Source organism: Chiloscyllium plagiosum, chromosome 11 (assembly GCF_004010195.1).
Source record: "Chiloscyllium plagiosum isolate BGI_BamShark_2017 chromosome 11, ASM401019v2, whole genome shotgun sequence".
In the NCBI taxonomy this organism is placed as follows: domain Eukaryota; kingdom Metazoa; phylum Chordata; class Chondrichthyes; order Orectolobiformes; family Hemiscylliidae; genus Chiloscyllium; species Chiloscyllium plagiosum.
Genome location: NC_057720.1, coordinates 56,956,848 through 56,977,515, shown reverse-complemented (window position 1 = coordinate 56,977,515; position 20,668 = coordinate 56,956,848). Strand labels below are relative to the sequence as shown.

Below are 20,668 nucleotides of genomic sequence, written 5' to 3'. Positions count from 1 at the left end.
TTATCCCTCTGCCCACTTCCGCCACCCCTCATTCCTCATGAGTTTAAGCTGGAAATGTCAACTCTTCTGCTCATTGGATGCTGCCTGACCAGCTGTGCTTTTCCAGCACCACACTCTTCGACTTGGAATACTAACCTTATTTAAGAAAGGATACACTGGCATTGGAGACCGTTCAAAAGTGAGTTGCTAGTTTGATTTCCAAGATGAACTTAACTTATCAAAAACAGCTGTAGAGGTTAGGCCTTCATCCATTTAGAGTTCATAAAAATGATGGGTGATTTTATTGAAACGTAAAACATTGAGTGGACTGACGGAAGATGTTGCTCCTCATGGGAGATTCTTGAAATAGTTACAGAATAAGAGAACAGTTACTTAAAACTGAGATGCAAAGGGATTTCTTCTCCCACAGTATATTGAATGTCTGAAATTCTGTAACCAAGAAAATCATAGAGGCTGGATCCTGAAAGTATTTACACAGGACATACTAAGATTCTTGAAATACCAAACAGTTGAGGGCTAGAGGGAGCTGGCACAAAACAGGAGTTGAAACCTGGGTCAGATCGACCATGATCTTACTGAGTGGTGGGGTAGACCTAAGTAACCAAATGGCTTATTCGTGTTGCTATTCTTAATGCTCTCAATTCAGCTGTGGGATTTCTGGAATGTTCCTATGGAACCACCATGAGTATCATTTTTAATTCCTGTGACAATAGTTGGAATTTTAAAATTTTATGCATTGACATCATTGTGAAACTAAGTTCAAAAACTCTAGAGCAATGCAGATGTTTTTATATTCCCCTTAACATGGAACATTTTGAGACAGCACAGCTGGGTGATCAAAGTTTAAAAATAGGTTTTGCAGCCTTTTCGGAATGTCTTTAGGTTTGCATTACTAGAAATGGAAATTTTAATTTTTAGAAATGAGTACATTTCTAGGAAGGGACATAAACTAAAATGAACATGTGTGTTCACATTCCTCTTGTTGAAAATGGCAGGATATTTCACTTGCAATCTCACTATTATTGGGCAGGATTGCGATGGGAAAATTTGCCATGTTTTTCCACTGCTATCTTGGCATCCAGCTAGGACTTTTCCCTGCTTGCGCAGTTGTCAGCACACCTTACAAACTGCATGCAAATAGTGATGCAGACCAAGATTGGAAACCTGGCAAAATTTCCATTTTTCTGTCTGTTGTTTATTAGAGTCATATAATAGAATGGAGTTGTAGAATAGTTAATCTATTGGGAGACCATTTGCCCATCGCATCTGTGCTGGCTTTCGGATGAGAACAAAGGAGAAAAAGATTCCAGCCTGAAAACTGGCTGGATCTTTGCTCAGAAGAAATTAAGGATTGCAGATGCTGGAACTCAGAATCGAGAGTGCGGTGCTGGAAAAGCACAGCAGGTCAGGCAGCATCTGAGGAGCAGGAGAATTGACTTATTATCCAAAAGTCAGATCTTTACTCAGCCTATCAGCCTTCACAAATGCAGCAGTCAGCAGGCAAAAGAGCAGTAATACTGAATCTTTTACAGCCAGTCTTACTACTTTTAAAATTTAAGACAGCCAGAGAGTAGTGAAAAATATTGAACAAAGCTAAAATAGTACATGGCTTTACGTAGCAATATGGAGCAAACTCCAAATCGTATACCTGGGATAGAGCAGCTGTTATCAGACATCCAATGTGAGTTAAGTCCCATGGAGCAGGGGTGAAAATATTTATACTTAAAGCACAATTCTAAGCTTAGAAATTATAAAAGAAGGCTTAAATTGCTTTGATTAGTAAATGAGCATTTAGATTTATTATGAAAATCTACAAAAGAAATCATGGAAAATAAGGGTATCTGCTAAGAAGATTGTCAACATGGCTTTGCAATTCAAATACCGAAAAAAAACAAAAAGGAGAAGAATTTATTGCAAATCAGTGTTTTGAAGAAAAAAATTTTTATTTGGAAATTTTTTCAATATTGATAACCACATGATGCCATTTTTTAAAAAAGTCAAACTGTACACAGAAGGAGCAGAAATGGCATGAATCATCTGTATTGGTAGAAAGAATGTGCACACCACTCAGAAGGGGAGTAAGTGCAAAATAATCTTTATCTTGGGATTTTCAATTCTCTATAAATGAGAGAATAATTCTGAAACATTCAGTAGTTTTTCAACTTTAACAGAAATTAAGGAGAAGGTAACAAGATAGAAGTTGATAAATATCAAAACCACAATCTTTTGATGAATCTTTATTACCATTCATCTTCACAATCCAGTAATTAAAGAACATAATTGCAATTTTTCAAAACTTGCTGGAGCAAACAACTTTTAATACAAATCAACTACTTGTAAAATTTAAAATATTGAATAGTAAAAGCAACTAAATCGACAAAAGATTAAAAATTCCTGCAATAGCTTTCAAGTGAATCATTTAAATAAGCAAAAGATGATAGTGGGTGTTTTTCTGATGGACGATAGGTGGCTAGTGTGCCTCAGGAATCAGTGTTGGGACTGCAATTGTTTACAATTTATGTAGATGGTTTGCAGTTTGGGACCAAGTGTAGTGTATCAAAGTTCACCTGAGAGAAGTTTATAAAGTAATGGAATATACATAGGGTTGATGGTAGTTATCTTTTCCCCAAGATAGGGAAGTTCAAGACTGGGGAGCATGAGCATATTTTTAAGGTGAGTAGAGAGAGATTTTAAAAAAGACATGTGGCAAAGTTTTTCATAAGGTGTTTTGAGTGTGGAATGAATTTCCTGAGGAAAAGGTGGAATCAGGCACAATTATTGTGGAAACATGAATTAGAAAGGTTCGGACGGATATGGTCCGGGAGCGGTCAGGTGGGACTAGTTTAGTTTGAGATTATGTTCGGTATGAACTGGTTGGGCCAAAGGATCTGTTTCTGTAATTTATAACTCTGAGTGGTAGAGCAAAGTGTGTCGTGGACATCAGAAGTCTGCAGAGGCACATTGATTTAGTGATTGGTCAGGGTCTAGCAGATGGAATACAATGTTGATAAATGTGAAGTCAACCATTTTGGTAAGAATAAAAGCAAAATGGATTATTATTTAAATGGTGAAAAATTGCAGCATGCTGCTGTGTAGAGGCACTTGGGTGTTCTTGTGCATGAATCACAAAAGCTTGATTTTGCAGGTGCAGCAGGTAACTAAGAAGAAGGTAAATGGAATATTGTCCTTCCATTGCTAGAGATATGGAATTTAAAAACAGGGAAGCTCTGCTGCAGCTGTGTAGAGTACTGGTGAGGTCACACCTGGAGTGTTGTGTACAGTTTCTGTCTCATTCCTTGAAGGGATGTACTGGCTTTGGAAGGAGTGCTGGGGAGGTTCACTAAGTTGATTCTGGAGTTGAGTGTTGATTTTAGAGGAGAGATCGAGTAGACTAGGACTAGACCTTTTGGAATTGCGAAGAATGGGAGGGGTATGTTGGGTGATCTTACAGGAACATATAAAATTATGAAGGGAATAGATAAGATAGAAGTAGGGAGCTTGTTTCTACTGGCAGGTGAAACTAGAATTAGGGAGAAATTGTCTCAAAGTAAGGGGGAGCAGATATAGGACTGGGTGGAGTAGTAACTTTTTTTTTTGTGAACCTATGGAAGTTCCAGTCCAGTAAAGCAGTTGTGGCTCATGTTGAATGTTTTTAAGGTAAAGTAAAGTTTTGAACAGTAGAAGAATTAAGGGTTATGGTGAGCAGGTGGGTAGGTAGAGCTGAGTCCACAAAAAGATCTTATTGAATGGCAGAGCACACTCAAGGGGCCAAATGGCCTATACCTGTTCTTGTTCCTTATGTTCATCTGTTATAATGACAAAGGATAAAGACATCCATGCCGATTCAAAATCTCAAATTCTTCACACTGAAATATGAAAGAGAAAATTCTCATGATACACAATACTTCAGGATTACAGGAAGAGCAAAGGGAAGAGCAAGTGACTGCAATTACCTACTCTCTAGATCTGATAGATCATGTTTTAAAACATTGTAATGTAAAAGAGATGGATACCTTTCATAATTTAGGAGGAGCATTTGACAATTACTTTGCATCAAGTACCATTTCGTATAACATGACAGCAAGTTCAATTTTAAAAAAAAAGTATATACTCGAGTAACAGTTGATCTCTTATAAATTGACCCTCTATTTTTGGCCAAAAAATCTGGAATATTCCATCTATCTTGTGTAAATGTCGACCCTAGTTCTTCCCAGATAACACATCAACATTAGAGTCAATGTGCCAGCCATCACAATCGGCTTCGAGTTTTCAGAATTACGTAATTCATTGTGTATTGATTCTTTATTTGTGTGGAGACCATTTGGGCTTCTCCTAATGATACGGTATGAATTTTGATGGGCATGAATTTCAGCCACTCGTAGTATCCATGTAATAGTCAATACAATAAATTTAACCTTAAGTAGTCAAAAAATGTAACTATTACTCAAATATACAAGATAAAGATCCCAGGAGAACTTTTTACACATTGTAAGAAGTTTTTGATTAGTGATTTATAGCCCGAAGTAATTTGTAACAAAATTGTCATTGGAATTTCTGGTCCATCTTGCAAATATGTTATAGGAAGGAGCTATCTAGATAATGGTAGAAGCTGAAACCTGAAAATAGTGAGAATGATGGGAGCAGAAAGCCAATCTAGCTCAAGAAGCTCATCAGGCTTTTTCAACTTTCTCAGGTACAAAATTTCCTAAATTTTACAGGATAAACAACACAAAATGTCTTCATATCCTTGAATGCTTCAAGTTATTATTTGAGATATAAAGTTTTCTTTAAAAAAGCAGAATCAAATCCAGCATAATCATAATGCAACTTTTATAAGAATATGGGACATTTCCAAAGAAATGTTTTTGACAGTTGCACAACCATTGAACCTCAGATTGGTAAGCATCTTTGAAAGAGAACCCAGAATACCAAGACAGCTGTTTGTGGCCAACTCATTACATAGACTGGGAATGCCATAGTGTTAAGGGCTTAGATGGAGAGGAATTTAAGTGCGTACAAGAAAATTTTCTGATTCAGTATGTGGATGTACCTACTAGAAAAGGTGCAAAACCTGACCTACTCTTGGGAAATAAGGCAGGGCAGGTGACTGAGGTGTCAGTGGGGGAGCACTTTGGGGTCAGCTACCATAATTCTATTAGATTTAAAATAGTGATGGAAAAGGATAAACCAGATCTAAAAGTTGAAGTGCTGAACTGGAGAAAGGCCAATCTTGATGGTATAAGGCAAGAACTTTCAAAAGCTGATTGGGGGCAGATGTTCGCAGGTAAAGGGACGGCTAGAAAATGGGAAGCCTTCCAAAATGAGATAACAAGAATCTAGAGAAAGTATGTTCCTGTCAGGAAAAGGCTGGTAGGTATAGGGAATGCTGGATGACTAAAGAAAATGAGGTTTGGTTAAGAAAAGGAAGGAAGCATATGTAAGGTATAGACAGGATAGATCGAGTGAATCCTTAGAGTATAAAGGCAGTGGGAATATACTAGAGAGGGAAATCAGGAGGGCAAAAAGCGGACATGAAACAGCTTTGGCAAATAGAGTTAAGGAGAATCCAAAGGGTTGTTACAAATACATTAAGGACAAAAGAGTAATTAGGGAGAGAATAGGGCCCCTCAAAGATCAGCAAGGCAGCCTTTGTGTCAAGCCGCAGAAAATGGGGGAGATACTAAATGAGTATTTTGCATCAGTACTTACTGTGGAAAAGGATATGGAAGATATAGAAAGTAGCGAAATAGATGATGACACCTTGCAAAATGTTCGTATTACAGAGGAGGAAGTGCTGGATGTCTTGAAATGCATAATTGTGGATAAAATCCCCAGGACCTGAGCAGGTGTACCCGAGAACTCTGTGGGAAGCTAGAGAAGTGATTGCTGGGCCTCTTGCTGAGATATTTGTATCATCGATAGTCACAGGTGAGGTGCCGGAAGACTAGAGGTTGGATAACGTGGTGCCACTGTTTTAAGAGGGGTGATAAGGATAAGCCAGGGAACTATAGACCAGTGAGCCTGACGTCAGTGGTGGGCACATATTTGGAAAGGCAAGGACTGATTAGGAATAGTCAACATGGCTTTGTGTGGGAAATCATGTCTCACAAACTTGATTGAGTTTTTTGAAGAAGTAACATAGAGGATTGATGAAGGCAGAGCGGTAGATGTGATCTACATGGACTTCAGTAAGGTGATCGACAAGGTTCCCCATGGGAGACTGATTAGCAAGGTTAGATCTCATGGAATACAGGGAGAACTAGCCATTTGGACACAGAACTGACTCAAAGGTCGAAGGCAGAGGGTGGTGGAGGGTTGTTTTTCAGACTGGAGGCCTGTGACCAGTGGAGTGCCACAAGGATTGGTGCTGGGTCCTCTACTTTTTGTCATTTATATAAATGATTTGGATGCGAGCATAAGAGGTTCAGTTAGTAAGTTTGCAGATGACACCAAAATTGGCGGTGTAGTGGACAGCAAAGAAGGTTACCTCAGATTACAACAGGATCTGGACCAGATGGGCCAATGGGCTGAGAAGTGGCAGATGGAGTTTAGTTCAGATAAAGGCGAGGTGCTGCATTTTGGGAAAGCAAATCTTAGCAGGATTTATACACCTTTTAAAGGTAAGGTCCTAGGGAGTGTTGCTGGAAAAAAGAGATCTTGGAGTGCAGGTTCATAGCTCCTTGAAAGTGGAGTCGCAGGTAGATTAGAATAGTGAAGAAGGCGTTTGGTATGCTTTCTTTTATTGGTCAGAGTATTGAGTATAGGAGTTGGGAGGTCATGTTGTGGCTGTACAGGATATTGGTTAGGCCACTGTTGGGATATTGTATACAATTCTGGTCTCCTTACTATTGAAAAGATGTTGTGAAACTTGAAAAGATTTACAAGGATGTTGCCAGGGTTGGAGAATTTGAGCTATGGGGAGAGGTTGAACAGGCTGGGCTGGAGCCGTTTTCCCTGGAGCGTCGGAGGCTGAGGGGTGATCTTATAGCGGTTTACAAAATTGAGAGTGAGAGATAGATAGGGTAAATAGACCAAGTCTTTTCCCTGGGGTGGGGGAGTCCAGAACTAGAGGGCATAGGTTTAGGGTGAGAGGGGAAAGATATAAAAGAGACCTAAGGGGCAACTTTTTCACGGTGTGTGGTACGTGTATGGAATGAGCTGTCAGAAGAAGTGGTGGAGGCTGGTACAATTGCAACATTTAAAAGTCATTTGGATGGGCAAATGAATAGGAAGGATTGGAGGGATAGGGCTGGGTACTGGCAGGTGGGACTGTCTGGTTGGCATGGACAGGTTGGACCGAAGGGTCTGTTTCCATGCTGTACATTTCTATGACTCTGATATCCCACCTTTGGAACACTCAAATTAAACTTTCTTATGGGCACTAAGTGTCTCTTCTAAACCAAAAATGGCAAATACCATAGACATTAATTTTTATTCTCATAATTTCAAGTTTCTTATCTGGGAAAATCTCTTGGCTGAGGATCATGAACTACAGCCATTTAACAGAGGACTGCATAGGAGACGTAGAACATAATTTAAGATCATATTGAGAATCTTAAAATACAGTGATCAATACAATGTGAAACAGGCGTTACAACCAGAAACCAATACTTGTCACTGCCGAACAGAAATGCAAGCTTTCCTTTTAGAATTCTACAGATTGTTGAAGAATATCAACTAGCTCAGAAGCCAAATATCTGTGGTCAAAACATAACTTGACTCAAAATGAGAGGTTTCCTCGATCTCCAATGAATGTTTGCTGAGTTAAAGGTACACCACTTAAGATTAGTTACATTGATGTTTGCTAACTATTCACAACTAGGAGATAAGATGATTCTTCTGTTTGCGCATGTTTGGAGTAATTATTCAATGTCTTCCAACTGTGGATAAATCTTTAAAAATCTGATCCTCTGATATCATTGACACCACAATAATAGGCTCTTGATGCATTCAATTCAGCTGTTTTGAGGAAGGACTACTCAAGCAGCACAGTCAACTTTACTCTCTAAAATTAAATCTGATAAAATGATGAGGTTATCTAAAAACATATGTGGAAATGGAAGGATCACATGTGAGTGTACCCTCATTAGAATATCGACAGGAGAGAATTTCTGACAGAAATAATCTTCTCTGACACAAGTTGAGGAAACTAAAGAGCCTCTAAGGGAAATAAACTCTCAGTTGTGACATCACTGCCAGAAAATGTTACAGTATAACAGTGAACTGGATCTGAATGTTTTATCCAACAAACAGACCTGAACCCAACCACGAGAATTGCAGCCTGCAAAGTTGGGAGCAATACTTATGCTACCTAAATTTATAACCATATGTTACTAATAATACAGTAACAAACCACTTTCAGTTTGAAATGCAAGAACAGTATGTAGAACTGTCGTCTTGAACATTAAAAGGCCTTGGATGTTATGTCAGTGCCCCCTAGTGAGCGAAGTGGAAATTCCTGTGAAATAAGGTTTCTTGGTTTAAATTTATATGACCCAGTCCATAACAAAGTTACTGGTTGTCTTTGAAACACACTTTTACCCTTCTAATTTATTAAAATTAGATACATGCAAGAAAGATATATTATCATCCCTTTTAAGAATCCACACGTTTCATAGTCATGTTCAAGATTCTTTTTAAAAATTGAATTCCTGATTTCTGGAATATAAGGGCAGCTGCAAGGATTAAAAGGCAATAACAATTCCACTTTAAAAGGAATAACCTGCTCCTAGATGCTGAATTTGAGTTCTGCCAGGCTCTGTTCAGCTCCTGACCTTGTCATAACTTTGGTCCCAAAAATGGACAAAACAGTTCAACTCCAGGGGCAATGTAAGAATGACTACCCTTGACATCAAGGCTGCATTTCACACACCAGTGCCCCAGCAAAACAGAGCTTTCAGGGAGAACCCATTTCACTGGTTGGATTCATATTCAGAACAAAGGCAGGTGGTTGGAGATCAATCATCTCAGTCAGAGTATTACTGCAGGAGTTACTCAGTTGTATTCAGGGCCCATCCATTTATGGCTCCTTTGTTAATTATCTTTCATCCATCATAAAATCAGAAATTGGGATGTTTGTTGATAATTGCTTAATATTTAGCACTAATTACAACTCCTTAAACATTGAAGCAACCCATGCCCATCAATGGATTGATAAATGATGAGTAAAATTGAGGATTTTACAAGTTCCAGGCAATGATGCCCTCCAGCAGAAGAGAATCTAACCGTTTACTCTTGACTGAATGGTTTTACCATCAGTTGAAACCCTCCCTCACTCCAACCGATAACCATCCTGGAGTTTACCATTGACCCAGAAACTGAATTGGACTAACCATTATAAATGCTGTGACTATAAGAAGAGGTCAGAATCTATTGTTATGGATGTATCCGTAACAATAGTAATAAATATGGAAGGTAGCAGACCTCAATGATTGGAAGGAAACCCCTTCCACTGATCATTGGACCACAGGGTTGTCTTTCCTGTTGATGTCCATTCTCAATCAGAATTCTAACTTGTAGGAAGGCAAATTTTGATGTATTAGTGTACTCTAGAACTCTGGGAAGCTAGGGAAGTGATCGCTGGGCCCCTTTGCTGAGATATTGGGATCATCGATAGCCAAAGGTGAGATACCGGAAGATTGGAGGTTGGCTAATGTGGTGCCATTGATTAAGGTGGTAAGGAAAGCCAGGGAACTATAGACCAGCGAGCCTGATATGAGTGATGGGCAAGTTGTTGATGGGGAGTCTGAGGGACAGGATTTACATGTATCTGGAAAGGCAAGGACTGACTAACGATAGTCAGCTAGGCTTTGTGCATGGAAAATCATGTTTCAGTTTCTTGATTGAGTTTTTTTTTTGAAGAACTAATGAAAGGATTGAAGATAGAGCAGTGGATGTTATCTATATGGAATTCTGTAAGGTGTTCAAAGTTCCATATGGAGGATTGGTTGACAAGATTAGATCATATGGAATACAGGGAGAACTAGCCTTCTGGATACAAAATTGGTTAGAAGGTAAATGACACTGGTGGTGAAGGATTGCTTTTTGGATTGGAGGCCCGTGACTAGTGGTGTGCTGCAGGGATAGTTGTTGGTTCTACAGTTTTTGGTTATTTATATAAATAATTTGGATAAGGGTATAGGAGGCATGCTTAGTAAATTTGCAGATGAGACCAAAATTGGTAATGTAGTGGACAATGAAGGAGGTTACCTCAGTACAATGGGACCTTGATCAGAATGGGCCAAGGAGTGGCAGATGGAGTTTAATCTAGATAAATGTAAGGTGTTACACTTTGGAAAGGCAAATCAGAACTGGACTTACACTTACTGGTAAGGTCCTGAGGAGTGTTGCCAAACAAAGGGACCTTGGAGTTCAGATTCATAGTTCCTTAAAGTGGAGTTGCAGGTAGGCAGGGCAGTGAAGAAGACATTTGGCATGCTTGCCTTTGGTTGATGTATTAAGTATAGAAGTTGGGAGGTCATGTTGCAGCTGTACAGGACATTAGTAGGCCACTTTTAGAATACTGTATTTAATTCTGGTCTCCCTGTTGTTGGAAAGATGTTGTGAAACTTGAAAGGGTGCAGAAAAGATTTACAAAATGTTGCTGGAATTGAAGGGTTTGAGCTAAAGGGAGAGGCTGAATAGGCTGGGGCTGTTTTCTCTGGAGCATTGGAGGCTGAGGGATGACCTTAGAGGTTTATAAAATCATGAGGGGCATGGATAAGGTGAATACTCAAGGTCTCTTTTGGGGTATTGGAGTCCAAAACTAGAGGGCATAGGTTTAAGGTAAGAGGGGAAAGATTTAAAAGGGATCCAAGGGGCTATTGTTTCACTTGGATAGTGGTGCTTGTATGGAATGAGCTGCCAGAGGAAGTGGTGGACACTGGTACAATTACAACATTTAAAAGGTATCTGGATGGAGATATGAACAGGAGGGGTTCAGAGGAGTACAGACCAAATGCTGGCAAATGGGATTAGATTTATTTTGGACATCTGATTGGCATGGATGAGTTGGACAGGCTGGTCTGTTTCCGTCCTGAACATCTCTCTAACTCTGGGAAATGATGTCTTCTGCTTCAGGTAGGCCTCAACAATGGAAAGTCAAACTGGGGCAGCCTCTCAATGTAGTGTTTCAAATGGCTACCCTCTGTGCTATAAATGCACGTTACTCTAGGAACTAATTGTTGTGAAAATAATTAACATGTAACTAAGTTTTGAAAATGAATTGCTGATGGAATTACCTGGTCATCAATCAAAGTGGAGTTAGAATTATTTATCACAAAATGGATAATCATTACCATTGTTGGATGGAAATCTATTTTATTGTAACTTGGTCAGAAGTGTAAGTCTTAGCAAAATTTTTAAAATGTTAGAGTCAAAATAAAGATGATTTCAGTAATTTGAAAATATGGTTTCAAGGAAGGTAACAGTGATAACTGGTTTGCCATGCCATTGGCCATGTCTGAGATAACAATGTGAATCTCTGGTTTGGCAAGAGCTTCCAAAGTCATAGATGCAGTCTAAGTTTAACAATTGTTTCCTTTAAATGAATGGTACAGTGGTTTGATAGGGGCATAGTATATTTTAGTGGGACAAATCCAAGCAAGCCGAAGAAAGTGAACTTTACTTAATCTTTCTAAATGTCATCAAAGGGGCAGACATCTTGAAGATGAAGGGATAAAGACCTAAGGATTTTAGGAGCAGATCTGATTTTTCTTGAGACAACTTGTACTACCTGTTCTGATTGAAGCTACTGATTTTAGCTCAGTTGAAAGCTTAAAATTTGTTGGTCTGGGAGATGTTTTTTCCAAGCCGTTTGTGGATTAGTTATGTAATAGCTGCAAAAGGAATAGCAAAATATACCATTCTGTTGAGTGTTCTAGAAATGTAGTTCTCAAATGATGCTTTTGATTCTAAAAATACAATTCTGATGGATTATTGATCTGGATTAGTGGAGGTGTAACAGCATCACTCTTCCCATTGAGAAAAGTGTTTCAGCAGGCCTCAGCATGTGGAACTGAACTTTCCAATTACGGTTTGAATTCTGTAGCTTCGACATCTGATCTCTTGGGTCTGTGAAGGTAGCATGCAGTAGAGACTGTTTAGCTAGTCAGAGATAAGAATTCTTTTGACAACAAAATAGCCAAAAGAAATTAAAGTTATCTTATTGCATACAAAGCCAGGATTAGGAGAAGTGTAAGGGATTAAAGCAGGCATTTATATTGAGAAACACAAACTTTCAAATGTTTGGTTACAATCTACAATAGTTTCTTCTGAGGGAATAATATCACAATATTTGCAAACTTATTTTTTTGAGGGCAAAGAGTATGTTTATTTGTAATTATGATATGTAACATTTAAAATCCAAAAGTTCCTCATTTGAGCAAGATTCAAATTTTTCATCAGTCTTTATGACACAAGTTAACTAGTTTAATTTCACGACTAATCATCACGTTGCTTCTTTTGAAAATACTTCATTAATAGACCCTGAGGAGTAGCAAGATACCCATGAAACAAACATGTGGTTTTCTACTTTTAGTTGCACAGGTCCAGGTGACAGAACATATGTTCAGTTTTACCCATTAACAAGGCAAACAGCATGAGACTCCTATCATAATTGTCAAGCTGTTATCTTATATTTTCCTGTGCATCATTAAAAACACTTTTCAATACTCCCATTTGTTTGAAATACATTATTCTCTAAATTTAATCCTTTTCTGTATTTTCCACTTTTCCTAATACCTTTTTTAAAAAAAAGCTTGCTCGTTTGAGTACAAAGATTACCTCGTGATTTCAGTTGTTGTATGATTGAAAAGGATTACCTGCATGTAAAGTAATTTAACCTTGTTAGTCTCTGTGACTTGTACTCCATTCTGCAGCCAATCGTTGTTGGAGTAAAGTTTAGCATCATTTTAGTGAAACAAGTTATTTTTGATTAAGGTAATTTAGAACAATTAAAGGATTTGATTGTGTGCCATCAATATAAAGTTGTTTTAATTAATATTACTGAAATAAATTAATATTACTGAAATAAATTAACAGGAAAGTATAGGAATATATGTTCTCAGAAAGTACTTTTTCATGGGTGTGGGTGTGGGCACTGCCTAGACCAGCATTTATTGACCATTCCTTTATTGCTATTGAGAATGTATTAGTGAGTTCATCAGTCTTTATGACACAAGTTAACTTATTCTTGAACAGCTTCAGTCCACGTGTTGTAGGTTCATCCACAGTGCTGATATGAATGAAGTCCACATTTTTGGTCCAAAGACCATTTAAGGAACAGTGCTATAGTTAAATCAGGATGCTGTGTGACTTGAAGGCAAATGTGAAGGTGGTGATGTTCCAATGTATCTGCTTCTCTTGCCCTTTAGGTGTTAATGCTGTCTAAAGAATTTTGTTAAGCTGTTGCAGTATGCCTTATGAATGGTACACCGTTTTGCTACTGTGCATGATTTGATTAAGGAAATGTTGAAGGTGTTAGATACTGTGCAAATCAAGTACCTGCTTTATATTGGATGATATCGAGCTTCTTAAATATTGTTCGAGATCCACATCCAAACTCCTGATTTATACCTCGCAGATAGTGAACAAGCTGTATACAGTCATGTGGTGAGTTACTTGCAGTGTTAATCCCCAACCTGTGAACTGCTCTTGCAGCCTCAGAATTTATGTTTACTTTAGTTCTGTTTCTCCTCAGTAGTAACTATCAGCTTATTCATTTGTGGTAGATTCAGTGACGATAATGCCATTGATTATTATGGGGTGATGATTAGATTCTGCCTTGTTTGAGATGGTCATTGTCAGGCACTTAGATGGTTCAAATGTTATTTACTCCTTTATTGTCTGTCTGAGTTTGGATGTTGTCCAGGTCTTGCTTCATTTGGACATGGCTGCTTTGGTATCTGAATTCCAGAATAGTGCTGAACATTGCCAGTTTTCAGTGGACTTTCTCACCTTTTGATCTTTTGATGGAGGGGAGGTCTTCTTGAAACAGCTGAAAATGGTTGGGCTTGAGAAAGTACCCTGAGGACTTTATACAGTGATGTCCTGTGACTGATTTTGATTGACTTCTAGCAGGTGCAAAAAGCTTCCTTTGTGCCGTGTATTATTCCAACCAATAGTGCTGCTTTTTTCCTGATTCCTGTTTGCTGTGTATTTGTTAGGGTTGTTTGGTGCCATTTTCGATCAAAATGCAACTTTGATATCAAGGTTAGTTGTCCTCACTTCCCCTTTTTTGAGTTTACTACTTTTGTCTATGTTTGGACCAAGAGTGTAATGAGGCCAGGAGCTTAGTGGACCTGGCAGAACACCAGCTGAACATCAGTGAGCAGGTTACTGTTTTGAGTTTGAATTTGATTTATTGTTGTCTCATGTACCGAAATACAGGGAAAGGTGTTGTTTTGTATGCTACACAGGCAGATTGTTCCATACAAAGTGCATCATGGTAGCAGATAAGCGTGCAGAATATCGTGTTACTGCCACAAAGTGCAAAAACAAAGATCAACATTAACATTTGAGGGGTCTGTTCCAAAGTCTGATGATAGCAGGGAATAAGTTGGTTTTGAATGCATTTATGAACAGATTCGAGCTTTTATATCTTCAGCCTGATGGGAGAGAGTATTGTCAAATAAGTACCACTTGATAGCACTGTTGACAACACATACCATCATTTTGCTGATTATTAACAGACATTGATTGGTGGTACTTGACCATAGAGTCATAGAGATGTACAGCATGGAAACAGACCTTTCGGTTCAACCTGTCCATGCCGACCAGATATCCCAACCCAAACTAGTCCCACCTGCCAGCACCCGGCCCATATCCCTCCAAACCCTTCCTATTCATATAACCATCCAATGCCTCTTTTATCCTATCCATGCCCCTCAAAATTTTGTAAACCTCTAAGGTCACCTCTCAGCCTCCAACGCTCCAGGGAAAACAGCCCCAGCCTGCAGCCTCCAACGCTCCAGGGAAAACAGCCCCAGCCTGTTCAGCCTCTCCCTATAGCTCAACCTGGCAACATCCTTGTAAATCTTTTCTGAACCCTTTCAAGTTTCACAACATCTTTCCGATAGGAAGGAGACCAGAATTGCATGCAATATTCCAACAGTGGCCTAACCAATGTCTGTACAGCCGCAACATGACCTCTCAACTCCTGTACTCAATACTCTGACCAGTAAAGGAAAGCATACCAAATGCCGCCTTCACTTCCTATCTACCTGCGACTTCACTTTCAAGGAGCTATGAACCTGCACTCCAAGGTCTCTTTGCTCAGCAACACTCGCGAGGACCTTACCATTAAGTGTATAAGTCATGCTAAGATTTGCTTTCCCCAAAATGCAGCACCTCGCATTTATCTGAATTAAACCAGGTTAGATTTGTTCTACCTTTTGTGGATAGGACATACCTGGGGAATTTCCCAGATTGCTAAGTCAGTGTGCATGTTGTAACTTTACTGGAACAGCTTTGCGAGAGACTCTGCTGGATCTGAAACACAAGTCTTCAGCACTGTTGCCAGAATGACCCATAGTCTTTGTAATATCCAGTGTCTCATGCTGTTTCTTAATATCACATGGAATGTACCAAATTGGAGGGTGCCTAGGTGGATAATACAAAACAGTGAAGTCTGTTGCACTTGGTTTACTAAGTGGAGTGTAAGGATTTCTATATAATTGTAACTATTGAGGTTTATACATTTTCTTTGAAATTTGTTGGTTTTGATTTAATGTCACTTCAAATAATACTTAATTGTGTGAAAACTAAATAAAAACATGGTAACAATATTTATAGCTGTCCAGCATGTAATTCAAGAAAGAGTACTTTCAAAAATTAAACATAATCTGTTTTCCTATGCCTTGTATTTTTTAAAAAAAATTATCTTTTTTTTTTAGAGTGGCAAAGATTCCCCAGAGTATGGTCTTAGCAAATCTTACACTTCATCTGGAACCATAATCGGAGTGGATTTACGAAGGGGAAGAAGACGGTTCTCTGGTAATCTTCAATTGCCACCATTGGCTTGGAGGCAGGGGGAAAGAGCAAGAACTCCAGAAAGAGATAGCATGCCAAGACCTACGACTTTACCATTGCGAGCACCCCCAACAATAGCTATTACACCTGTGGACCAAGATTGGTAAGACTGTGTAATCATTCTTTTTAGCCTATGGAATTTCACTACAATGTGTTTAAATTTGTGTATACAACAGTGAAACTAACTTTGTCTGACTTGTTGGGAGAGGGAAAAAAGTGTACAAGTATGACTAACTTTTTGGAAAGGGATCCAAGGCTGTCAACATGCCAAGTCCAAAGACCATGTTGGGAGCTCTACAGACTTGTTAAGAATGTTGGTGGAGAACAATAACATGACCAGTGTCGTCATCCCATTACCACTGGCATCAAACCTTGGCAGGCCAATGAACGTCATGTGTTCCAGCCCTCTCCGTGCCTGATACGTGTTTGTGTGTGCCAGGTATCACCTAAACCCATCAACTGATGCTCCACTTAAACTAATCAAAACAGTTGGGATAGGCAAAAACTGATTTTTTTGGCTATTATAGGTTTAGTGATATTTTGACTTTTTCCAGCAATATGTATTCAGCATGTTTCCTTCTCCACTGCTCCAATTTGAAATAATTCCTCTTTGTATTATATCCCATTATTTAAACTAGTTTTGTGATCATTCCTAATGTTAACCTCGAATCTCCAAAGCTTTGATTCTAACTAATAGGCTTTGGTATGAAACATTCCCTATTACCTTTTGGAATGACACTAAAAAAATTCTAATATTGTATTTGTGGACATAAAGCAGAATTTTGTTCAATATTGTCCTGTCCTACCAACAGAAGTATGATTGGTGAAATAGAGGAAGATATCTTTTTTTTCCTAAATGCAAAGCTAAGTATTTCACTTAATGCTATGTTATTACTACAAATTGTACAGAAACAGGGAAGGGATATTTATATAATTTAGGAAGCTAAATAACATTGCAAATGCTAAATATCTGAAATAAAACAAAATTCTGCAAATCCTATACAGGTCATCAATACCTGAAATCATAAAATACGAAAGAACATTAGTTAGTGACCTGCCATTTCTTTTCAGAAACTTTGTTTTTATATGAATGTATTTGCTACCTCTAGTGGTCATATTGAGTTTTGCACGTTCAAATTACCTTATTCCAAAGTGTTGAAAAATGTCATGCTGGAAAAACAGCAGGCCAGGCAGCATCCGAGGAGCAGGAGAATCGACGTTTCGGGCGTAAGCCCTTCTTCAACTGTCACCCTAGAATTATAGGGATCCACATCTGACATGTTTTTGTTCACCTGTTTAATTGGCCAAGAAAACTTTTTTTGAATAAGGTAGAAACATAGAAGTATGAATAAGCTATTCAACCCCTTGAACTTTCTCTGTCATTCCAGATTGTAACTGATTATCCACATGTCTTCCAATGTTCAAAATTTCTGTGATGTTCCTCCTAGTGTCTGCTTAAGTCAAGATGGTGATACATGAGGTGCTTTGAAGGCAACTGTTATGTGACTCCATACAACCATTTTTAGAGTTCAGTATTGCAATTTGCAAATAAGTGCAGCAATGTTGATTTAAACTGAAGCATCTGCATAACTTTTGAAACTGTCCCACGTATTGTAAAATTTATTGAAGCTGCAACTTGACAAACTTAAAAGATGCAGCAATTTACTTGCCTCCTAAATCTAATTGCTCAAAGAATTGAGTAATAATTCAATGAGAATCCTGCGTTTAGTCTGGGACATTCCATATAATAGTCGGTCATGAGTTGCCATACAGTCCCAAATAAAAAAAGCTGCTATAGATTTGCTGTAATTGGAAACATAATTAGGCCTTCACAAAGGAAGCTAATGAACATTGCATTTACTTCATTGTTTCCCTGTAATAGTTAGATACAACTTTATTGTTAATCCTTTTGATGTTGGTTCATTTATGATATGACACAAACCCTGGTAATTTTTTTTTCTGTGAATGTTTTGATCTTTTCAAAGTTTAGAATTCAGGACAGGATCTTCCCATTTGAAACACCCAGTGTCATGAGCTACGGCTAACTATAGAGTAAACCACTCCCTTAATTACATATTTTACTCCCAACTTAGAGAATGCCCCTGACATCAGTAACATTTCCCATAGCAACTCGGCATGGAAAATGTAGACATGCAATTCGTCTTCTAAATGAATCATTGCAGTGTAAGGAAATGTACAATGGTATGTGTAGTTCTATTTAGGAGAATTGTGAAGCTGTTTTCTAACTTTTTTTTTCAGGCAATATTGTTAGGGAGCAGGGGTTCATTTTGTAGTTTGTGAACAACCTTGATTTATAGTCTCTGCACTCCAGAGGAGCTTGTGCTGATTTAATTCATCAGCAATGGACAGAAAGCCAAAAACAGTTTCAAATTTTTTCATTAGCTTTCTCTTTGATATCCTTCAGAATTGACTTTGCTAGAGCACAACTCAATGTTAATGTTCCTCTTTCGTATTTACGTTTAGTGCCTATATTCATGTGTAAGCCTTATTAGCGGATAGGACGTCATAGCCAAATCAAGATTAGGCTTCCTTTTGAACTGAAATTTTATCTATTTTCCAGTAGTAGTTGTAACTTTTCTTCCTTTTTCTTTTTCAAGTTTTGTTTTGAATATGTAATAATAAATTCCTAGATTTTCTGTATTACCATTTTTCAGAGATGCAGATTTCTGTTGCGTTTTTGTTTCACTCTAATTTTCTCCTCCCTGAAGTGGTGAGAATAATGGCAAGTGTGATGAATTAATTGGGAGAGTGGCCAAAAATCACATTCTCGCCAATGAGCAAAACTGTTGTAATTAAATTCTCTCTCCTCGGATGGTGAGAAGCCTAAATTCATGTATTTGTGTTTTATTAATTACCCAACATGCTTTATTAACTTCCCCATGCCAATTAATTTCTGTCAATTCAGAAACCTGATGCTTGAAAAGCTGGATAGCAAAAACTTGGGATTTCACTCTCTGCTGTAGTTAAGTACATGACTGGGCCAGCCATTTTCTTTCTCTTCACTTGAGATTGAACTTCTACAAAGCAGGTGCCTTTATGGTTACTGGACACAATGTCTCCTTGGAATCTCCATTCACACATTTGAACAAGAGTAATACAGGTATCAGCGTATCTGTTTGCATGTTATAGGTAGGCTTATGCTGCAGTGTTTTTCCTCCTGAGGTAGCAAATTAGCAGGGACAGACCACAGTTTCTGATTGAGAGGAACAGAAAGAAATGTAAGCCAGCTTGTGGCTGAGAAAGAAAAGTCTAGTGAAAATAGGGCTAACCAGTCTGTGTCTGTAGCAAAAAAGTGTGAAAGCGGCAAAAGAAACATGGCTCTGTTTGGCACAGTGCTACATTTCCATCAACTGTGACCACATTTTACATGGCAAACACATTGCATGCACTTGAAAAACATACTAATGTTTGAATGATGTTTTTATTAGGCCAATAAGTGAGGAGTTGTTGGCATAGTAAGTTCAGGCGCTGGGCCTTTTCTGAAGAGTTTGCCATGGTCAGTCTTGGAAGTACAGTCAAATCAATCTGAGCTTTGGATGTTTGGTTGGGGTTCCATTTGGAGGGGGGGGGGGGAAGTAATTTCAAGGGTTGGGCTTTGGTCAGTTGGGTCTGTCCTGCAAAGTATATTTGTGTGTGTTGCCCATAATCTGGAAGATTTTAGCTATGTCATGCTTGAGGCTGCAGGGAGTTCAAGTCTAGCTATTGGCCTCATTGTCCTCAGCTGCTGAGGTGATGGGGGCAATTGGAGATTGTAGAGTGGAACCTCGTTGTTTATCAGAGTGGACTACTTGGTTTTGGGGAAGGGGGTGGATGGATTCTTTTATGGCAAGTTCTGATTACATTACCTTGATATGGGGAAGGTGTAGGGCCAACAGGGAATGGAAATCTCAAGAGTCATAGGCACTGGAGGTAAAATGGGCAGTTTAATGACCACGTAAAAGGGTTCAACCAAACTGAGATATGGCTAGAGCATCAGCAGAAGAGATACGGCAAAACAATAGGGGAAGTGAGGAATCTGGTTCTTTGTGGATCACTGGCAACATCTAAGAGTCACTGATATGAACAGAAAAACTACCCTTAATATTTTTGCAAGTTTGAGTTTTCAAGGAGCAGTTGGGGATTTTTAGCATTTCATAGTCCTCTTCCCATAAGTGCATCCGATAGGTCACTGTTGCACAATTCGCCAGAGCTGACCTATTCCCATCATCCTCCCTTTGAAGCAGCTGGGACATCAGCCATTGCTGGTTTGCCACAGGTGCAGGATACAATTGATTGTATTCACTCAGAGTACCCTACCAACAACCAGCTGTCTTTGTAAATGGTAAAGAATTCCCTTCTAAATCAAATAATTTATGATCATGTCAGCCAGATATTGAACTGAACTGTGTAACCAGGGAGCTGACATGTCTCGTGCATCTTGGGCCAGTGTTTGGTATCAGCCTCCTTCAAAGCTTCTTGGCCAATGCCAGGGTGGTTGATGGGCAAAGGTCTCTTTCTTTCTTTTCTTTCCTTTCTTTCCTTCTTTCTTTCCTTCTTTCTTTCCTTCTTTCTTTCCTTCTTTCCTTCTTTCTTTCTTTCCTTCTTTCCTTCTTTCTTTCCTTCTTTCTTTCCTTCTTTC

The 20,668-nt window shown here is 38.7% G+C and overlaps 1 protein-coding gene across 4 annotated transcripts in view; it reads left to right on the top strand.

The window, feature by feature from the left end:
* Positions 1-20,668, top strand: part of pde4ba (phosphodiesterase 4B, cAMP-specific a) — a 621,169-nt gene that overhangs the window by 174,881 nt on the left and 425,620 nt on the right. For all 4 annotated transcript variants that reach the window (XM_043699425.1, XM_043699424.1, XM_043699422.1 and 1 more), the window contains one exon: positions 15,894-16,132. In XM_043699425.1, coding sequence (XP_043555360.1) covers positions 15,894-16,132 — 239 coding nt within the window. The remainder of the gene's footprint in view (positions 1-15,893; positions 16,133-20,668) is intronic.